This window comes from Ptiloglossa arizonensis, chromosome 3 (genome assembly GCF_051014685.1).
Source record: "Ptiloglossa arizonensis isolate GNS036 chromosome 3, iyPtiAriz1_principal, whole genome shotgun sequence".
In the NCBI taxonomy this organism is placed as follows: Eukaryota; Metazoa; Arthropoda; class Insecta; order Hymenoptera; family Colletidae; genus Ptiloglossa; species Ptiloglossa arizonensis.
This window is the reverse complement of record NC_135050.1, coordinates 19,137,049-19,155,648: the sequence shown is the minus strand read 5'-3', so window position 1 is coordinate 19,155,648 and position 18,600 is coordinate 19,137,049. Positions and strand designations below refer to the sequence as shown.

The window sequence follows — 18,600 nt, the reverse complement described above, 5'->3', positions numbered from 1 at the left end:
TTCGAAAGTGCCGTCGCTGGAAATTTCCAGTTAATGAACTCGCGTCGTTAGCTAGCGCGAACTTTCCGTTTCGAGTATCGCCGCACGGCCGAAAAAGAGGTTATCTGGAATCGCATGTACAGGAAACTATCCGACGTATGCTCGAAACTACGTGCAGTTTCCACGGCGTAGTTTGATTGCTGGTCGAACTTCAACTATTTGTACGACCTTATTTGAGGTTTCTGGTCTTTGGAATCGAAGTTTCCCAGCCGCACCGCGTCAGAAACGGTTATGGTTCGGAGGTCCGTGTACAACCGGCGCAAATTACACCGTCACTTGACCGAGTTTCGATTCTCCGCCGCCACCGCCATTGCTCGAAAAACCGGCTTCGAATTCGGAAATTCATTTTTTCCTCGTTACTCGAAAAATAATTACCGACCGTTCGATCGTCGTTACAACGAGCATCTCGTTGAAGAATCAACGCGAAGAATCCATCGTCGCGTTACGCGTATCCATTTTCGTTACCTTCCGTTTCGTAAATTTCGATTTTATCTTCGCTCCTCGGTCGACGAACGTACTCGTCGTTCGAATCGAACCGGTCGGTTCGAACCGATTCGGCAAATTAGAGGAATCCGTCGATTTACACCGAGACGATCCAACTTCCGTGGAAGCGAATCGACGACGAAGCGACGGAAAGTTTGGTCCGCGTTCGATCGAGGAGGGTTTCGTTCTCGCGGGTCGTCCACGGGGAGGGTTCCGCTCGGACGAGTTCAACGCACGGAAGATCGCTCGCGAATTCGAAACGCAAAGTCGAAGCCAATTGTCGCGAGTTACCGGGAGCGGAGGTAGGAATCGACGCCACGAGCGTAACGATGACGTTACTCGAAACGCGCGCACGTACGAGCGCACGTACGCAGGCAGGAACGCACGAACGCAGCATTGTCGTCGTTAATTAAACCGGTCGGTCGTAGATCCGTGGTCGTTTCGCGGGGGTTGAACATTGGGAACGTACCGCGCCACGTGGCCGTAGGAAAACCGGTCCGCGCGTTGCGCGTTGCGCGAGGAACACGGCCGGAGGGGTTCGTCGGTGAAATTCCGCAGGCGCACGAAAAACATTGGGAGTCGCGCGCGCATTCGACCAATCGATGGTCTCCGCGAAGCGCTTAATTCTCCGCTTTCCCAGCCGCGCGAAACGAGTGGTTCAATGGCCAGCGCGGCACTCGTCCGACACTTCGTAACAGCGTCCACCGCCCCTCGATTTGCATCGCCCCGTTCAAGCGTCACCGCCGATCGTTACTATTAATCGATTCGATTGCTTTCGAATTGACAGTTCTCTTAACAGCGTCCTGCTGATTTGCCAAGCGGATGTTTGCACGCGCGCGAACAAAAGAGATTTCGTCGGTCCTCCATCTGCTTTTTCATCCCTTCCAGCGACCGACGATCGAACGTGTCCCGTTCCCCGTACCCTCGTTCGAATCATCGACGCGGCAAGGGTCGGTCGCGACGTTTCGCTCGCGTTCGTCTACGTGACATTTTTTCAGCGACTCTCGAATCGAATGTCGCGCCATCTGCGATCTGATCGCGCGTAAATCGAGACGCGAGTTTCGAGCGCGAGAACGATGACGATACTCGGAGAAACCGAACCAGGATCGTTTCTTGGGGACGATTTGGTACGCGAATGCGACGATAGAAGCTTCCCGGGACTTATTCGCCCGGCGATGATTTCCGTGTTTGCGGGGCGAGTGGTATCTCGTCGTGTATTTCTTGGTACTTAAGGGTTGTTTTCGAAATGGTTTCGTAAACGAGCGTTCGATCGGTTAACGATGGAACCTCGGACGGATGGTAATTTTCACCTGTAACCAGGAGGCTCGGAATAATTCTAATATCAGACGCGTCGTATTTCACGCGAAAGGACCCTAGTCCCTTGAACGGTTGCAAGGAAGTTCACTTTCGACTCCTTTTTACTGCCACGATTCTTACGGTTCCGGAGGGCTGCGCCTATGACCTCGTTGATCGGGAGACCATGAACTACGGAAGCATCTACCTTCTACCGCCCATCGCTACCAGGAGATCCGACTGGTAAACTCTAGCGTCTCGCTCGAATCATCGAGGACAGGACTCTGGATTCTACTCGCCAACAGTCGCAGGAATATTTACCCCGGAGTGATTTCCGTTACCGTAAATTAACACAACTCCATCGGGGATTCTCGAAATTTTAATCAAGAAAAGTAACGCGCGGAGGCACCGGCAAGTCGTCGAGGATAACTTCGATTCGGCTTTGCGCGGAATTGTCGTTTCTCGCTCGCGTGGCGTATTTTTCGCGGTTCTCGTTTGGTCGTGGTGTCTTCGGTCGTAGTTTTTGTCTCCAGGCCGTGACCCGTTCTCACCCTCGCGGACGCGTCCCGAGCGTGTGCACACACCGGTTTATACCGCGTTTATTCCGTCGCTGACGCAAATTGACTTTTTCGCCCTCGAATTCGGCCCCGCGTCTTGCTCGATTGCCGCAAACGCGATATAAACGAGGCGTCGGGCTTCAACCCGGGCCCCGTTCTCTTCCGTTTTTTCGTCCGCGCTTGCGGCCACCGCGCGTGCGGCGTTTTTCCTTTGTTCGCGCATCTATTCGACCGAGACGTTAATTACGTTATACTCATCGTGCAGCGGTGCGATACCATCGGTGGTTGTACCAGAGCCTGGAAACAAAGTAAAATTGATAGCGGTCGGATCGACGCGACTTCACAAAGAACCGGACGGGTATATACGTCCGCGATATCGCGTCGTCTTTGATAATCGAATCGCTTCGCCCCGATCAGGAATTAAGGTCAACGTCAGTCAGTGTTACGGGCGGTGATTCGAGCGAGGCAAATGACACGCCGCACCGCCCGTGACAGCTCCGTCGTATCCGAGATTACGGAGCTTCCAAACGAATCATTTGACCCGAGGAACCCGAAGCGGGTGTACCGCGCTCGATACCGAACGACGCGGCTCGTTTTCATTTTTAAACAAACGGACGTCCAGCCACCGAGATATCCGTAACGAATTCCACGAGACCGTGGATCATCGATTCGATCTGGAAAGTTAACGATCGAAAAATCTACGCTGTGGACGTTCATTCGAGCGGAGCGCGCGACACCGTGCTTCTGGACAGCTTGTACGTTCGCGGAGTTTCGCGCAAAACGAATTTGCGTGGCTCGAGGAGCGTGCGAAGTTTCAGTCGTAGCGGCTGCCGGTCGATACCGATGATAGACGCAGCGGAACGTCATTGTTTTTTGAACAAACGTCCGTAACGCGTTCCACCTGTAGTATCGGTTCGAGAATTAAAATTAGCGGTCGAAACGCGTCGGGCGTCTATTCGAGCGACGTTAGATCGATGCGAGTTACGCGCTCGAAATTGCGGAGCTCCGTACACTCGAAACGAATTATCGATTTACGGTCAGGGGGGTGTTCGGTGTTGGAAATAATAATTTCTTTTTTTTTTCGAGCAAACGTGGACAAAGACACGCGCGGAGAATAATTCCACGGTCGGCGGCCTGGTTTCTCTCGATTAAAATTCTTCGGTGCGACGCGAGCAACCTACAAGTCCTAATTACGGATCCACCGGACCGTTCCGTGCGAGCTCCCCGGCCGTGATCGCGATCCTAGGAGTTGGCGTAGGTCACGGAAGAAGCGCCATTAGTTCGACCTGGAAATTTGGAATTAAAATTAGCGGTCGAAACGTCGAAAACGGTGATCGGGCGCGGAACGGTTCTCGATCGACGTCTCGTCGAAACGACGGGGATTCCCATCGCTCGCGTTGAACGACTCGATCGGATCCGCGTCGATGACGAATGAAACTTTGACGAGTCTCGAACCCTTTGGGCCGTATGCATTCAAAATTGAAAGGCTGTAACGAGTGACGCGGGATTTTCCAAATCGATTCCCCACCGATGGCATTGGGATATTTAGCATCCGGTGACCTATTCTAACGTACGCGTCGACCGTGATCCAATTACTCGTTCACCGTGTAACTACGGTAGAGCCTTGCGTAACCGAATAGTCCGTTACACACTTGCGTAACGTAGTTACCGCGAAGTCGTAGGATCGTTAAATATTCAAAGTGTCGATTCTCTTCGTTTCGGGTTCGAATCGAACGACGTTCGATATCGAAAGGCCGATTATTCTCGTCTCTGCTCTTCGCTTCTATTGTGCCTCGTTTGTACAATAATGGAGCGAGTGTAATTTTTAGCGGCGTACGTAAACCGTTGGAACGGGAGAACATTTTGTTCGGCTGGACGTGCCGCTCTAATTCGGTGTTACCGGTTCTGGGGCTGACAGAACCGTCTCGTTCTTCCTTTTGGTCGTATCGTTTACAGAATGAAATATTCCCGGTCCCCTACCGTCCTTCCGGACCCCTTCGATCCGTTCCACTCGCGTTCGTAACAGGGTTAACGCATCGCGCTCTAATCGCGGCGGACTGCGCTCGACGAAATAAATCGGTCCGAGCGTTATTCGCAGTCGCCTCGAGCGGATTATCAGGACCGAATTGGAATTTTCGAACGGTGACTTAATTTTCCGTGGAGCCCGCCGCGTTTGGCATCCACTCTCTCCTCCCTATCTTCGGCGGGCAAGTGGAGCGAGCACGGGGACGATAAAGGGGTTAATACGATTTTACGCGGCAAACGAGTGAATATACCGTGCACGGGAGCGCCCTTAAGAGCGATAAAACGGGTCGCATGCGAAACACGGAAGATCGGGGCCAGGAACAACAACCGGTCGTGTACGGTAGCCGTCGAGTCGTTTACGCTTCAAGGGGTGGGCCAAGTGGCTTCGTCCGTGCATCGGTAGCGCGGTTAACGGCGAGCCACGGCTGTTAAAATATTGAAGGAAAATATTGCTCCGACCGCGTCTACCGCCGCGTAAAACTCTTAAATAGAAGTCTAACGATCGCCAACGCGCCAACGCGGTTGGAAACGCGACTCGCGAACCATCGCGTCCGAGCGGAGTTACGACGCTGGGATCGACGACGGGGAAATTAGAATCGCTAGGAGGGATCGTTTTCACCGTGTAAGGACTTGGAGCACCCGGTAATCCCGGTTCCAAGGATCGTAACGGACGCTACCGATCGATTCGTCGACGGATGCACGGGTTCCGGTGTACGTGAACATTTTAATCTTCGATCGTGCACGTTTAACTCGCTCCCGTAAGAGCATCGGCGTTCGCCAGCGATTCGCGAACTCTCGAGCACGATCGACGCGCGGCACGCCGAGTTGGCATTCCTTGGTGACGCGCGTCTGAAAATAATCGATCAATTTCGACGAGAATATCGCGCGTGGGAAGAAATTGCTTCGACGTCGCTCGAATCGTTGCGGAGAGAGCGAATAACGAATCTTTCGGTCAGGAGTGTTGCTCTATTTCTGGACACGGAAATTTCGCGAAGAAGGAAATCGTAGAAACGTTTCTATTCGTTGTCTCCCGAAAGGGCGGCAACAGGGGTCGTAATCGAATATAGGAGCGAATCGACCAATAGCGAAAATAGTCGGTCGGTGCTTCGTTTCTGCGCGCAGAGATTCCTGGAGACGATAACTGTATATTAGTTTCCAGCGTCCCAAAGAACACGGAATCCGCAGATGTAACAGTTAATTAAATTCCCACGCGTCCCAACGAACGTGCCATTGTTTTTCATCCGTGGTAGCGGCAAAACACTAACGACGATATAATTCTCCGTTGTTGCAGATGTTTTGAAGCGCATCAACCGTAAAGATGAAAGCCGCAATCGCCACGTCGTCGTGTTTCCTTCTCCTGCTCGTCAGCGGCGTCTTCTCCGTCGAGTGGAAACACAGCGCCGTCTTGGACAATAACTTCTTACTACTCTGGACACCCGGCGAGACGGACGTTACGTTCGAGATTCAGGTGAAGACCCTCGGCTACGTGAGTCTCGGTTTCACGAAGGACGACAGCAGGGTTGTAACCGACATGGTCATCGGATGGGTCGACAACAACGGACAGCTTCATCTTCAGGTGAGCGTCACTTTTTTCTATCGCGATCGTCGAATTTTCTAGGGTTTCGCGAAAGATACGAAAATCGGGAACTTGGAAAAAATACAGGGAGCGCGGACGAGAGAAGCCCAATCGGAAAGAAGAAACCATCCACCGCGTTTCGATTCCTCGTATTTTTCTTTTTTTTTAATTTTTCAACGAAACCATCATTTTTCACTTTCGTCGTTTACGATACAGTGGAACTACATTTACGCGAACTCGACAAGTAGTTCGTATAACCGGTTAGGTTCGTGTAATAGGAGTCGGTGCTACCTATACATCGATTATCCCGGCTACTTGTAACTTTTTGTTCGAATAACCGGAGTTTCGGATCCGATAAGTGTATTCGATCGTATACACTTAACTCGTTCTTCGAATTATAGCGATATTTCGATCTTTATGGTAATTTGTTCCGGTTACTGCGACTTTAGTTTCGTACTTTATTATTTTACACTTCGGATAGAAAATACGCTGTCTCGTTTCCATCCTGTAGGAATTCAATTTTTTCCGAACTACCTGTTTCTCGCGCTCATCGAGTTATTAGTAGCAATCGTGTTCTCGAAATACGATCAAATACCGTAGCTAATATTCGTACAATAAAAGTAACGCTCACAGGTGTAATTCGCGTAATAGGGGTCCGGTAGAGATTCGCGAAATCGTGAAAAATTTCGTTCTAATAAATTTCTATACCGTCAACTTCAATTACATTTTTAAGTCGGTTAACGCCAAGTATCAATCGACGATGTTATTCGACGTACGTCGCAAGACTACCTAAAATTTTTATCGAAGATTTATCTCACAAGAATTAAGTACAATTTACAGTTTACACAAATTACACCCCCACTGCAATATCCTTCACTTCTGCATTCCCAATCTGCATATATACTCCAAATGAACAACGTTCGAGGCGTCCGTGAGTTTAAAAGTTCGAAATAGACACGTGGGATCATCGTCGTCGTTTCTAGTACCGTCAACGCGGAATCGATCATTTTCGACGAACCAGGGGAGATCGGAGCTCGATGCGAAATAACTTGGAGCTAATTACTCTTACGCTACCGATCCAGCGCGTCGAACGTTGCCGAAGAGAGATAGTCCGGCGTACCGGGCGCCAAGGTACGGAGGGACGCGCATAATGATAGTCCTTTCGGAGATAAGTAATGGGTTTCTCGTTTCGATCGGCGCATCGGATAGTTATCAATCTTACCGAGCGAAGCCAGCGGTCTGTCATTACCGGGCGCTCCTCATTTTGTACGACACTCGGTAGTTTTATTTGTCGCGGACGATCATCTCGGACGATTTTCGGTCGTCGTTGCACGATGTATCGCTCTTATCGTGACGGTGTCTCGCGATCTCCTCGAGGAAAGCGACGATCAATTTTTTCCCTATCGATCCGAAAACGTCCGAAAATAATGGCGACGAGAACGAAGAAAAGAGACGTTCGAAACGTTCTCGTTTCCCCGCTGATCCGTGGAGGACGAAGATCGACCCTCGATACGTACTTGCACGTTTCTCCGTCGAGATCGGGGGACGAAGGGGGGAAGTTCGAGAGTATCTTCCGGATCCGTGGAACTCGGTCGCTTGGTAACGCGGACCGGGGCAAACACCACGACCAGAAATCGTTCCGAACCGGTTTAATTTCGCTAGAGGAGGCGCGAAACGAACGTGCGTGGAATTTTCATCGAGGAGTGGCCGTACCCACGGTGCGCGGACGCTTTTATTTTCGAGTAACCGTCAAAATTGAAACGTCGACCGTTTCGACGCGCGAACCCTTCTCGAAAATCGGACTCGGGAGGATTACGCGTCTACCCGCTTTTTCCTCGACGTTACTCTGTCGTCGTATCGCTTCCTCGTAATATCGAGAGTCGAAGGGGAGACGATGGACGAGTCTCCTTTTTTCATTTCGTTCTCTTCTATGGCCCGCGTGGATTTCCCCTGAACGGGACACGGGGCGCGACGAGGTTTAATTAGAATGTTAAGATTTTTTACATATTCACTGGTTTCGTTTTTATCGCTTTGTTGCAACTAGGTGAGAATGTTTACATTACAGGATATTTTTTCGAATGTACTTAAAAGCAACAATGATTTAGGTAATGCCATATATTGGCGACGAACGATCTGTGTTAGATTTTGGGGACTGTGTTCGTTTTGCCAAAAGGGTGGTACTTTCTTTTTCAGTTTTGTACGATCAGTCGCGAGCAGGTAGTCGAGAAAAGCACGCGACACTGTTCGTCATTCGCATAAAGTTAAATCAGTGTGTCACTCGATACGCGAAATCCCTGCGTATTACGATAAACTAAATATTATAATACGAACTTTTACAACGCGTACACCGCTTGTACATCCAACCCTCGTCCTTGTATGCGCTCACTCTCGTGTCTACGTGTACGATGTATTGGATATTACCGATTTATAGTCGGTCGTATCTACATATTTCTTCGTCGAGGGAACGAGCCAGCGCTCCTTTCCTCTCGTTGGCGTCTTTCTCGTTGAATATTTCTTTCGCAACACCTCGCGCCGTTTCATCATCGTCTACGAGAGGGCTGGCCACTGTCGTAGGAATTTCCTCGCTCGACGACAAATTCGCTCGACGTCGCGCTGCGTCACTGTCAACTCCGGCAACGGATGTTCTTCCTTTTCTGATTATCCTCCACGATTAACGACAGCAATTTTGCCTCGCTAAACCCTTCGTCTCGCTACGGTGCCGTAATTTCTCTTCGTCCTCGCGGCACTCGACTCCTCGAGCCACGCTCGTCTTCGATCGAAATAATATCCCTCTTCCTGCCACAGATTCGAAGGTCCCGGCTACCTCGAACGATCGCCGCGAGAACGACTTCTCGATCGACGAGACTCCAACGACCAACGCACGTTTCGTCGACGAACGATTCCGGTTCGTTCGCGTACGGTGAATTCGATCAGTTTTTCGTTTGTACGCTCGGCGGTGATTTTATCGCGGACAATCTAAAGTTTTTAAGCACTCCGGTGTTCGGAACTGTCCTCAGGGCTGGACTTGGTAGGCTGGACCAACTCCGTTCTACCGCTCGAATGTTTCCGGACACTTGACCGAAATACCGATCTTTGAACCGCTGTAACTTTGCGAGAAATGGTCGCGCGATAATCTACCCGGAGTCGTTTCAAAGGTCGAAGCGTGTACAGTTAGTGCACACGAATCGAATTATCTCGAAGATCCTGTCGCACCGGAAAGCGACCAAAAAAACGAAAGTAATTTCCTGGAATGAAATTGCAAAATTTCGTACCACTATCGATTGTTCGAACAATTTTCCACGCGTTCGATATTACCGTGAGTTTGAAGATCGTAGTGTTCTCTTTGCAACAACCCTATAAAAGTTGGTACACGAGAGTTCGATCTTCAAGTTTCTCAATCGGAGTGGTTTTTCATACTTTTTATTTCGATGGTATTTGAAATATACTCATTGAACGATAATAACGAAAAAAATATAATTCGGACGAATCCATACGAGGTACGGAACCCGTACGCAAGGGGTTAATCGACGAAGCGATTAATATCGTTTCTCGAAGCTACAATTATCGTTCAAACCGGGGTAGGTATCGAGTTTGTGCGTATCACCGGGAAAAAAATCGTCGCGCCTTGTGTTCTTTGAATCGTTTTTTCCTACTAGTCGGACGAGGCCGAGGCGAGAAACAACGGAAGAAAAAGAACGATCTACGAGAGGAGTAGGAGGATGGTTGCATCGATGCAATTGCGTTCCAGCTTCCTCTCTCGATTTGGAAAGTCGACTACTCCCTGCTGCGCCCACCTGAGGGGTTAAACGAATAATGGTAATAACGGAATTTGTTCGTACGCGAAGAACGCGGTACGTTCCGCATTCTGCGAAGATTCTTTTTACTTTCGAGGAACGTTTGGCTAAAAAATCTCCTTGTTTCGTTTCGACAGGCTGTCCAGGGAATTTGTGAAATTTTTAGGTAATTTTGACACACTCGACGAGACGTACTCGACACGGAAAACTTGACAGGGGATAAGAAAAGTTCGAATATTCCAATCTTGTCATTGAGTTGCGATCCATTCGTAACCAATTTGACCGACTGCTCGAGATCGCTCGATCGGTACCCTGCTGACTCCTATTTTTACCCTGTACTTGGAACAATAGCTGGTTGAAACGTGTCTGGATCTGCAACTTGTTTGCGAAATATCTAGGTAATTTCGACGGAGGACACACTCGATGCGGAAAAGTTGAAGACAGATAAGAAAAGTTCAAACATCGCGATCTTGTTTCTCGGTTATAATCTAACTCGTAGCCAACTCGATCAATTGCACGGGATCACCTGCTGGAACGGAATCCTACTAGACGCAGCTCCTATTTTTATCCCATCGGATCGCGCCAACTTGTATCTACGTTCGAGAAACGAAGAATATAGTAGCTACGTACGACGAAGACTCGAGAGGTATTGGGTGAAAGGTTGGCCCTATCGGTCGGGAATTTTGACTCCTTTGTAAGAGTTTCGTCCATTGGCCGGTGTTTGAACTTTCCAACACACGAGCGTAACATCGGTTACAAGGAAACGCGCGGTCCACGCGCGGAGTCGAGAAACATTTCTCTCGTCTTATGGTACCCATGGGGATCGTTCTTTTCAACTCCCAACCGTACCTGCTTGTTTACGCGAAGGTGGAGGAACGATGCGGCCAAACGATACGACGTAGATAACCCCTCGGTGGTCTTGAGCAGCCAGGTAATTTTCTTCCGGCTATAATTGTTCGTAAATTATTGAACGTCTTTATTTCTGAGATGCGCGAAGTGGACGTACGATGTACGGCACAATCTGTCTAATGGCGAGGTACGGTCTGAAGTTTCGACCCAACCTCGTGGGTATTGCAACAATTGAATGTGAAACGAGTATTCGGTACTTTCTTAAAAAAAAGAAACGTACACAACGAAATAGTGGAAAGTTTAAAATTCGGAGTGCATTGGTGAGTAGAACCGTGACGTTCGTCGCTGTTCGAAGGAGTAACTCTTTCGAAAGACGATTCCGCTCGAAGGGTGCAGCGATTTCGATCTCGATTCTTCTACCAAAGGCCTCGGTGGGCTAGATGCGGAGGGGGCAGAGAAATACCGATGTGCTTGGGGGGCAGTTTCCTAAATCCTGCGACCCTCGCGAAGCACGGCTGCGCGGGACACGCGGGGACGTTGCACGCTGCGGTCTTTGTGCTACGAAACCGGGCCATAAATTCCCGCGTCGTTTCGTCTTGTGCGGGCCCACGACGCGTCAATTGCCATTGAAAGAGGCACGGCTGGTCCGTTTTCCAGAGGAACGGTTAATTGATATTTCCCAGACGTCCCCCAGGTCCCTGGGAAGCGTACACAAACGGCGGAGCGATCACGGTCTCGAAAACGGCACTGTTCCTTCTCGTTCGTAAATCGATATTGACGACCGTTCGAAAAGCATTTGCGAACAGATCGATTTTCCCAGTTTCGAGAATCATCGAAACCCTGGACACTATCCGTGCCTCGTCCGGATAGACAGCTCGAACGTCGCGGTCCTATTTTATTGGGTTTGAGATTTAAAATGGAGAGTATATAATTTAACACAAAAAAAAAACGAAATGACTTTCCGAGCAACCCAATATTTCGAACACCTTGTCCGCGATTCGTGGAGACGCTGAGAGCGAGTTCTGCGTTTACAACCCCCTCGTTCGGGTGATCGCGAACTGTAAGAGTACCTAGCCCTTAGAATTTACCGTTACCACGGGGATTGGCTCGTCGTAACTTTCATCGTATTCGAATCATCGTGAAGAGGTACGAGGACCAGCGCTCGCAACAATGTTGATTCTCGAGTAATTTTCGCTGCTGGAGTTTAACTCAATTCCGTGAAGGATAAACCAGAGCGACTGGACTCGAAAAGAAACGGTCTCTCGTCGTGTTCGGATCGTCGAGGTCGGCCACCGAGGACCGGACTCGGTTCTTTAGCACCTGCGAGGTGGATTCCCCTCGGTCATTTTTCTTGCCGGAGTTTGACACAATTCCACGAGAGACAAGACCCTTTTCTCGACCCGGTCATCGAGCGCGAAGTTACGCGCCGTGGCGCTCACGGGTACGGAGGTCTGCGTCGGTAGCTTCGGTAGTTGGTCGAGAGACCGTGAACCGTGAGCGTATATCCGAGCTCTCGGTGTCCATCGTCACCTGTGCGCGCGGGCCAAATAATCCTCGTATTCGAATCATCGCGGAGAGACACGGAGGGCCTCCGAGATGACGTTTACCCTCGAGTGATTTTTTTGTCACCGGAGTTCAATGGAATTCCATCGAGGATACGAGCCAAGATTCGAGGGGTGACGACGAAAGGGTTGCGAGAAATCCTGAGGGTCGTTGAAATTCGAGGGACATCCGTTGACATTCGATCCGTGGAACAGGCCGCTTATTGCCGTCCGAGAGTACGATCGGTTCGGGTATCGGTCCGTGTTATAGAGATCTCGCGGCGTTTCTTCTAAAATGGAAAGGAGCGGTAACAGAGGAGGGACGCAATATAGAAAAGCAATCTTCTCCGGTGTAGGGAACGCGCGAGCAGGGGGTTAGCGCGCAGAGAGCGCCGGGTCGGTGGTTTAGGTACGTATCTACTGGTATCCGAGGTAGGTAGGTAGGTAGGTAGGTAGGTAGGTAGTCGGGCTGCAGATCGCGTTCGTCTCGCGTGTCCGCAATTTTTCCGGTAGAATCGTTGCCCGCTCGTTCCATAATGCATGCCGTGCCGCGCAATGCTCTACGCGATGCAGCCGTCGCCGGACGTTCTCATACGGCGAGCGACGCCGGCAAGAAAAAGGAAGAGAGAGTAGGAGGAGTAGGAGACCGAGCGGAGCGAGCTACGCGCGAACCGACGGAAGCGAGACCGAGGGCAACGGAAGGACGAACGTGGAAAAGAGAGAAGGGTACCGGGTTGACGGCCAATGGGAGCGAGAAGCTTTTTCGTTATGATCGTAATCTTAGAACCAGAACAGCCGCGGGCATCCAGACCAACCCGGACGACCGACCCCGGGGCTTCTAACGCTGCTCGAGTTCTTCTCCTCGTGGATCCCCGTTTTCCACCCAGACCTCCTCGACCCGTACTACCTTCCCCTGCCCACGTTCCAATCCAACCGTCCGATTCCTTTATTCGCGCGGTTTAACTTTTCGCCTCTCGACCACCTCTCCCTGCCCCGGAGGAGCTTCTTTCGACGCGCGGCAAACGAACCGAGCTTCCGTACTCTATGGTAACGACCAACGAACCGGGTCGACCGAGAGATCAAATATCTCGGTGAATTTTGTTGTTATCGCGGGCGTCAGCTATTTTCATCGCACGGAGACTCCGATGTGGAGTGTGAGAGAGAGCGAGTCGACCACTGGACGAATCGATTACGTCGAATTACGACTTCGAATTCCGAATTCGGGTCCTCTTTCTCGCCGGTGATACCAACAGTGTCCAGTCGCGAGAAGAAACTGACGAGCGTTCGCATCTTCTATCTAATGTACAATCAACCCCTACCATCGTACGCATTGTCGGTATAGGTTGTTGACGATCTTCGTCACCGTTCTCGACCAATATCGACCATACGTACGATAGGGATAGATCGTAAATTAGAACGAGAACGCGAACACTCGTCGGCCTTCTTCTCCCGTACGGACAGTACATTCCACCGCGTGTTACCTGTATTCTCCGTGTGCACGAAGTCGAGCGATAAAGTTCCTCGCGACTCGATCTCCGGCCCGTGGTAATCTCACGAGCAATAACAGTAGAGCCGTGCATCGGGTACCGTTACATCGCTGGTAGTCGTGTCGCGGGGAAACACAGTTCGCGCGGGCCGTTGTTGTCGTTATAGCTCGCCGGGGAACGCGAAAGAAGAATACGTTCGACGAGACGAATCGAAGTCGATGAAAGATGTACGCTCGCCGTTCCGACTCCGGCTCCTTGTGTGCTCAACCACTTCCGGCCCCGTCTCTTCGGCCAGCCGAATTCAATTTTCCCGGTCTAATTCTTTTATTCGCTTCGTTTAACTTCCCCCCTCGTACCGTTCGGCGCGTCGTTTCGCAGCGAGATTCACGTGGCTCGGTGTCCGTTTGAGGTATTTTCTACCTGGAATACTTTTCGAACGATCGACCGCGACGCGACGCGACGCGACGAAGGATTTGCGTTTTCGGCCCGCCAGGATTTGTTGCTTCCCGAAAACGGGAGTACAATCTCGTCTTCGTTTCCAGAGACAAACAGAAAGAGATAGAGAGAGAGTGCTCTTTCTTCGTTTATCGTGATCGACGAACGGCGAACAGACCCCGTTCGTCTCGATAAATCGAGGGGGAGGATTCGAAAAAGGGTGATGCATCGCGCCCGATGCAGACCGAGATCTACGATTCGAAGAGTCGTGCGACTCTTTCGGCGATGGAAGAAGAGAATCGTGCGACTCTTTTCGCGATAGAAGACACCTACTTTCGGAAGATCGGATGTAAGTTTCTTCCTTTTTGCGATGAGACGAAATATTTTTCTTTTCTCTTTTTAAAATAAAAAGGATTCAGGAGACTGTCGACGATTTGCAAAACCGTGTAATACTTTCGGTGATAGTTTTCGAAATAGTCGATACACATTTTTCTTTTCTTCCTAAGGGAATTAAATATTTCTCTTTTCTCTTCTTAAAGCGAATTCTGTCGCGTTGCAGCTTCGAAACCGATCGAACGCGTTGAATGTGTTAAAAGCGTGGTTCGTACGGATAGTTTTGCGCGTAACTGTACGCAACACGCGAGGAATATTTTTGTTTCCGAGCGCGTTTTCAAGATTTCACGACCGATGGGCGCGACGAGCCTCTCCCTCGGTCCTTCCGCGCTTAACACGGCGCGAGAAGCGACGCGACAACTCGACGGGGAAAACTCGCGACACTTCGACAGGGAGTGCTGCCCGCCCGTCTTCGATCGTATCCGACGCAGTATTCGCGTTACGACGTGCCGCGCCATTAAAGAACGAACGACGAACAGAAACGGCGAAAAGAATAGAGACGCCACGGAGTGATCCGGAGAGCACCGGTTAATATTTAACGACTCATATGGAACAGCCACGAGCTAGAAACACAGACGATACTTCGCGAGCGGTCGCTGCGGCTGGCACATGGATAAATAATGCAACGCGATAAATCGTCCTCCAGTTTCGCTCGGGCGTCTTGGTTCTACGTTGGTAAGAAAAGTATCGCGGGGGACAGCCGAAAACTCGGTCGGTGGCGAGATTTCCTATCGGGAAATTCGTTCGTACGTCCAGACGCGGTTAATGTTCCCCGTAGTGCTGCATTCGGTTAGCACGGTTTCCACGTCCGGACTGGGAGCTCCGAAACGACGAAAAAAGTCGATAAGACGTTAACCCTTTACGCTCGGAATGCCAATTGTAACGGCAGCGTATCGCACAGATGGGTTGTTCCGCGTTCGATAATTTTCGATACATTCTTCGAGAGTGTATCCACGGATCGAAAGTGGCGAGACCGTCAGACGGAGGTTCGATGGAAATGTTAATTCGTTACGAATATCGAACACCGATGCAGTTACTTTGCGATGCACGATACCGGTGCAACGACTCGGGTTTGTCGCGCGTTCATACACCTGCCGAGAGTACTTGCAATTTTTTCCAATAAAAATTCACAACGATCGTAAACGTTACCGAAACGCATTTACAAGGTGTTGTAAAAAGATACATCTGGCGCGTTGACACGATTTCTCCTGCGAATCTAAAACCGACGAATCGAACAGCATTCCGTTCGACGAGGATACAATTACGATCGGAAATGAAAAAATGGCAACACTTCGAAGTCGAAATATCGATTTTCTCCGCTCTTGTAGAAAATCGATCGTTGTCGCTTCGTAAGATCTTCCGAGACCGAGTCTACGTCGATGCGTTCCGATGTACGCTCGAAACGAATCGCTGTCGATTCGATTCGTTGTCAATTTACCATCTCTGCAAATACACGAGTCTTTGGGGTCGGGCTCCCGTTGACCGATACCGGCAGTTCGCTCTCGAAACACGCGCCCAATAGCTCGAAGGTGAACCGGAAGCACGCGTCTCCGGCGCATCGGGCGTCCCGGCGCCGGTGGAAAATCCCAGCTTCGTTCGATGATCGTTTCAGCCGGTTCGAACGGCGATGAGTCGTCGCGGAAGGAGCCTCGAGGCGAAACGGTAATGAGATCTTGTTCCGTGGTTAATTTCGGTATCTGTCGACTTTCCCTCTCTCTCTCTCTCTCGCTCGTACACGTTCTCCGTGGCACTCACTCTCCGTCCGCGACTCTCGTAGCACGCACGGCGAGCAGAGTCGAATGTAATCACGGTGCGGGACCGGATGCGGGACAGGCGCGGGTGCTCGGGCCGAGGAAAAAACGAGGAACGACGAGCGGCATTTCGCGCAGAATGAAATTCCTATTTCGCATTGTCGGCGGTTCGCCACTGCAGTCGCGGTAAAGTGGCTGAAAAAGGCCGACGAAATGGGATGAAAATGCTGCGCAAGTCGAGTAGTGTACAGGCTGATGCACCGGGAGCTGGATAGCGGAGAAGGAGGGGGGTGGGGGGGTGGGGTGCGGGGGTGCGAGGGTAAGGGGCCACGGTCGTCGTCCCGCGGCGGAACGCTTGCTCGAGAAATCCATTAACGAGCGTTTCGGACGATTGCTGGGTAAATAGCGTTTTCTAATTCGCCGCGGAAATTTTTTAATCCGTCCCGACGCCGAGAGGGGGGCCGTAACCGGGATCCGTGGCCCCCCTACCATTTCGTCTCCTCTTTCGGAGCCGGGATACGATGTTTTGGACGCCGCCCAAACGTCTCTAGCATCGACGTCCGAACCGGCGCGATACCGCGCGTGCACGCTCGTCCGCGTTCCTCCGCGCCGGAATCTATTCCGATCTAAGCGCATCGGAATTTAAATTAGAGTTTAGCCGAGAGCGAAGTGGATGCGCCGGCGCCGCCGCCGCTACCGCCGTTACCAGATACACCGAACGGAATACAATTTTTCCGTATTATTCCGGGAACGGTTATGCACCCCGAGTGTTGTTCCTCCCTCTGTCCCTTTTTTCGTTACCTTCGATAAGAGATCTCCCTACGGGGAATACGAACGAGTTTCTGGCAACGCGTTTCGGATTTACATACCGGCCGAAATAATTGCGGGTTCGTTTTCTTGGACGGTTGGCGTTCCACCGGCCTGGATCGCGGAACGCGATAGTCAACGTAATCCCGAGATAGATTAATCGCGCGCGCTGTGTTCGCGGTATTCCCGTTGCATCGGTGCAATTTTTAGCGCCGCGCTGCCTAGGAACGGCGACTCGCTCGGATTAGTTTCGCGAGTGAGCGCTACGTTCGAGAAACATTCGGGGAAACGAATTCGTGGATCGTGTCGCGATCGTATCGTAAATTGAAATTCGTTGCTTACCGTTTCGGTGAAAATTCGCACGATCAACGGGCGTTTCGACGCTTCGAATCACGTTACGGAGTTACGATTCGAACCCCGGTGAACTCAGGGTTCACCTACTCGAGGATGCCTTTCTACACGGTCGGTTCGAACGAATCCGATTTCTTTTCGCAATTAGTTTTCGAAGCGTCTGCATCGCTACGAAAGAAGCACCGAAGAAAAAAGTCGATATCCGTTGCAGTAATATTCGCTTCGCGTATCGAGGGTAAAAACGTCCTAAAGAAAATTCAAACGAATCGTAATAAACTGTACTCGTTGTCGGTGTTCGATCCGTAACGGACGAGCGAAAATAAAGGATCGTGTAAAACGAGATCCCGTAAATTGAAACTGCGCGTAAAAAGTACGCGTAAACGAAGAGATTATTTACCGCGTAAAAAGAAACTCGAGTAAAGAAATGTACCGCGTGTACAGCGGGACGAGTGTATATTCGTAGAAGAGTGTACGGTTGAAATTTTATTCGGAAATTCCTCGCGGGGGCGCGTCGCTGAGAGAAAATTTTAATCATCGTGGATATCAGAATATTCGACGAATATTTGTAATTTATTGGATCGTTACGCGCCGTACGGAAACCTTTGACGATACGTAATCCCTTTCGATTTATTTCGAGTTATTTATCGCGCCGTTATGTTCCCCGATCTTTGTCCAATTAGCGGCCGTACGATTTTCAGCAATTACCCGCCGGCACTCGCATCGTCGTCTCTCTCCGCGACAAATCTTACGCGACGTTCGTTAATTCGTTTCCACGTTCGCGGGACTTAATCGCCTCGTCTCCGTCCAATTAATTTGCGCGAGAAATAGAGTAACCGTGACGTCGCGCGTTACGCCATGGAACAGACGTTGCTTCCGCGTTGCCGGAGACCGATCGACTTTGTCATCGCGCGACCAAAACTCCCCGAACGATCGTCTCGAACGAAGAGTTCCGCGTACAGCGCTCGTGGGTACACGGACTGCTTGGCCTTTAACCTCGTTGATCGAAAATTGCGAACTAAATGTATCTACCCCCTGACAGCGCTACCGAAGCGGATCCGACTTGGAACGACTGCCTCTCTCGCAATATTCGTATCGTCGACGGTACGAAAGAAGCCGGGATCCAGTTTCCAGCAGTTGCAAGAATGTTTACTCTCGAGTAATTTTTACCGATGGAATTTAACGCAACTCCAACGGGAGAAAGTCTCTTCGTTGCACCGTA

At 50.6% G+C, this 18,600-nt stretch overlaps 1 protein-coding gene across 3 annotated transcripts in view; it reads left to right on the top strand.

The window, feature by feature from the left end:
• The window catches only part of Olf413 (DBH like monooxygenase olf413), a 438,131-nt gene that overhangs the window by 295,150 nt on the left and 124,381 nt on the right, over positions 1–18,600 (top strand). For all 3 annotated transcript variants that reach the window (XM_076306581.1, XM_076306578.1, XM_076306580.1), the window contains exon 2: positions 5,689–5,973. In XM_076306581.1, the coding sequence (XP_076162696.1) occupies positions 5,716–5,973 (258 nt within the window). In that variant the 5' untranslated portion in view covers positions 5,689–5,715. The remainder of the gene's footprint in view (positions 1–5,688; positions 5,974–18,600) is intronic.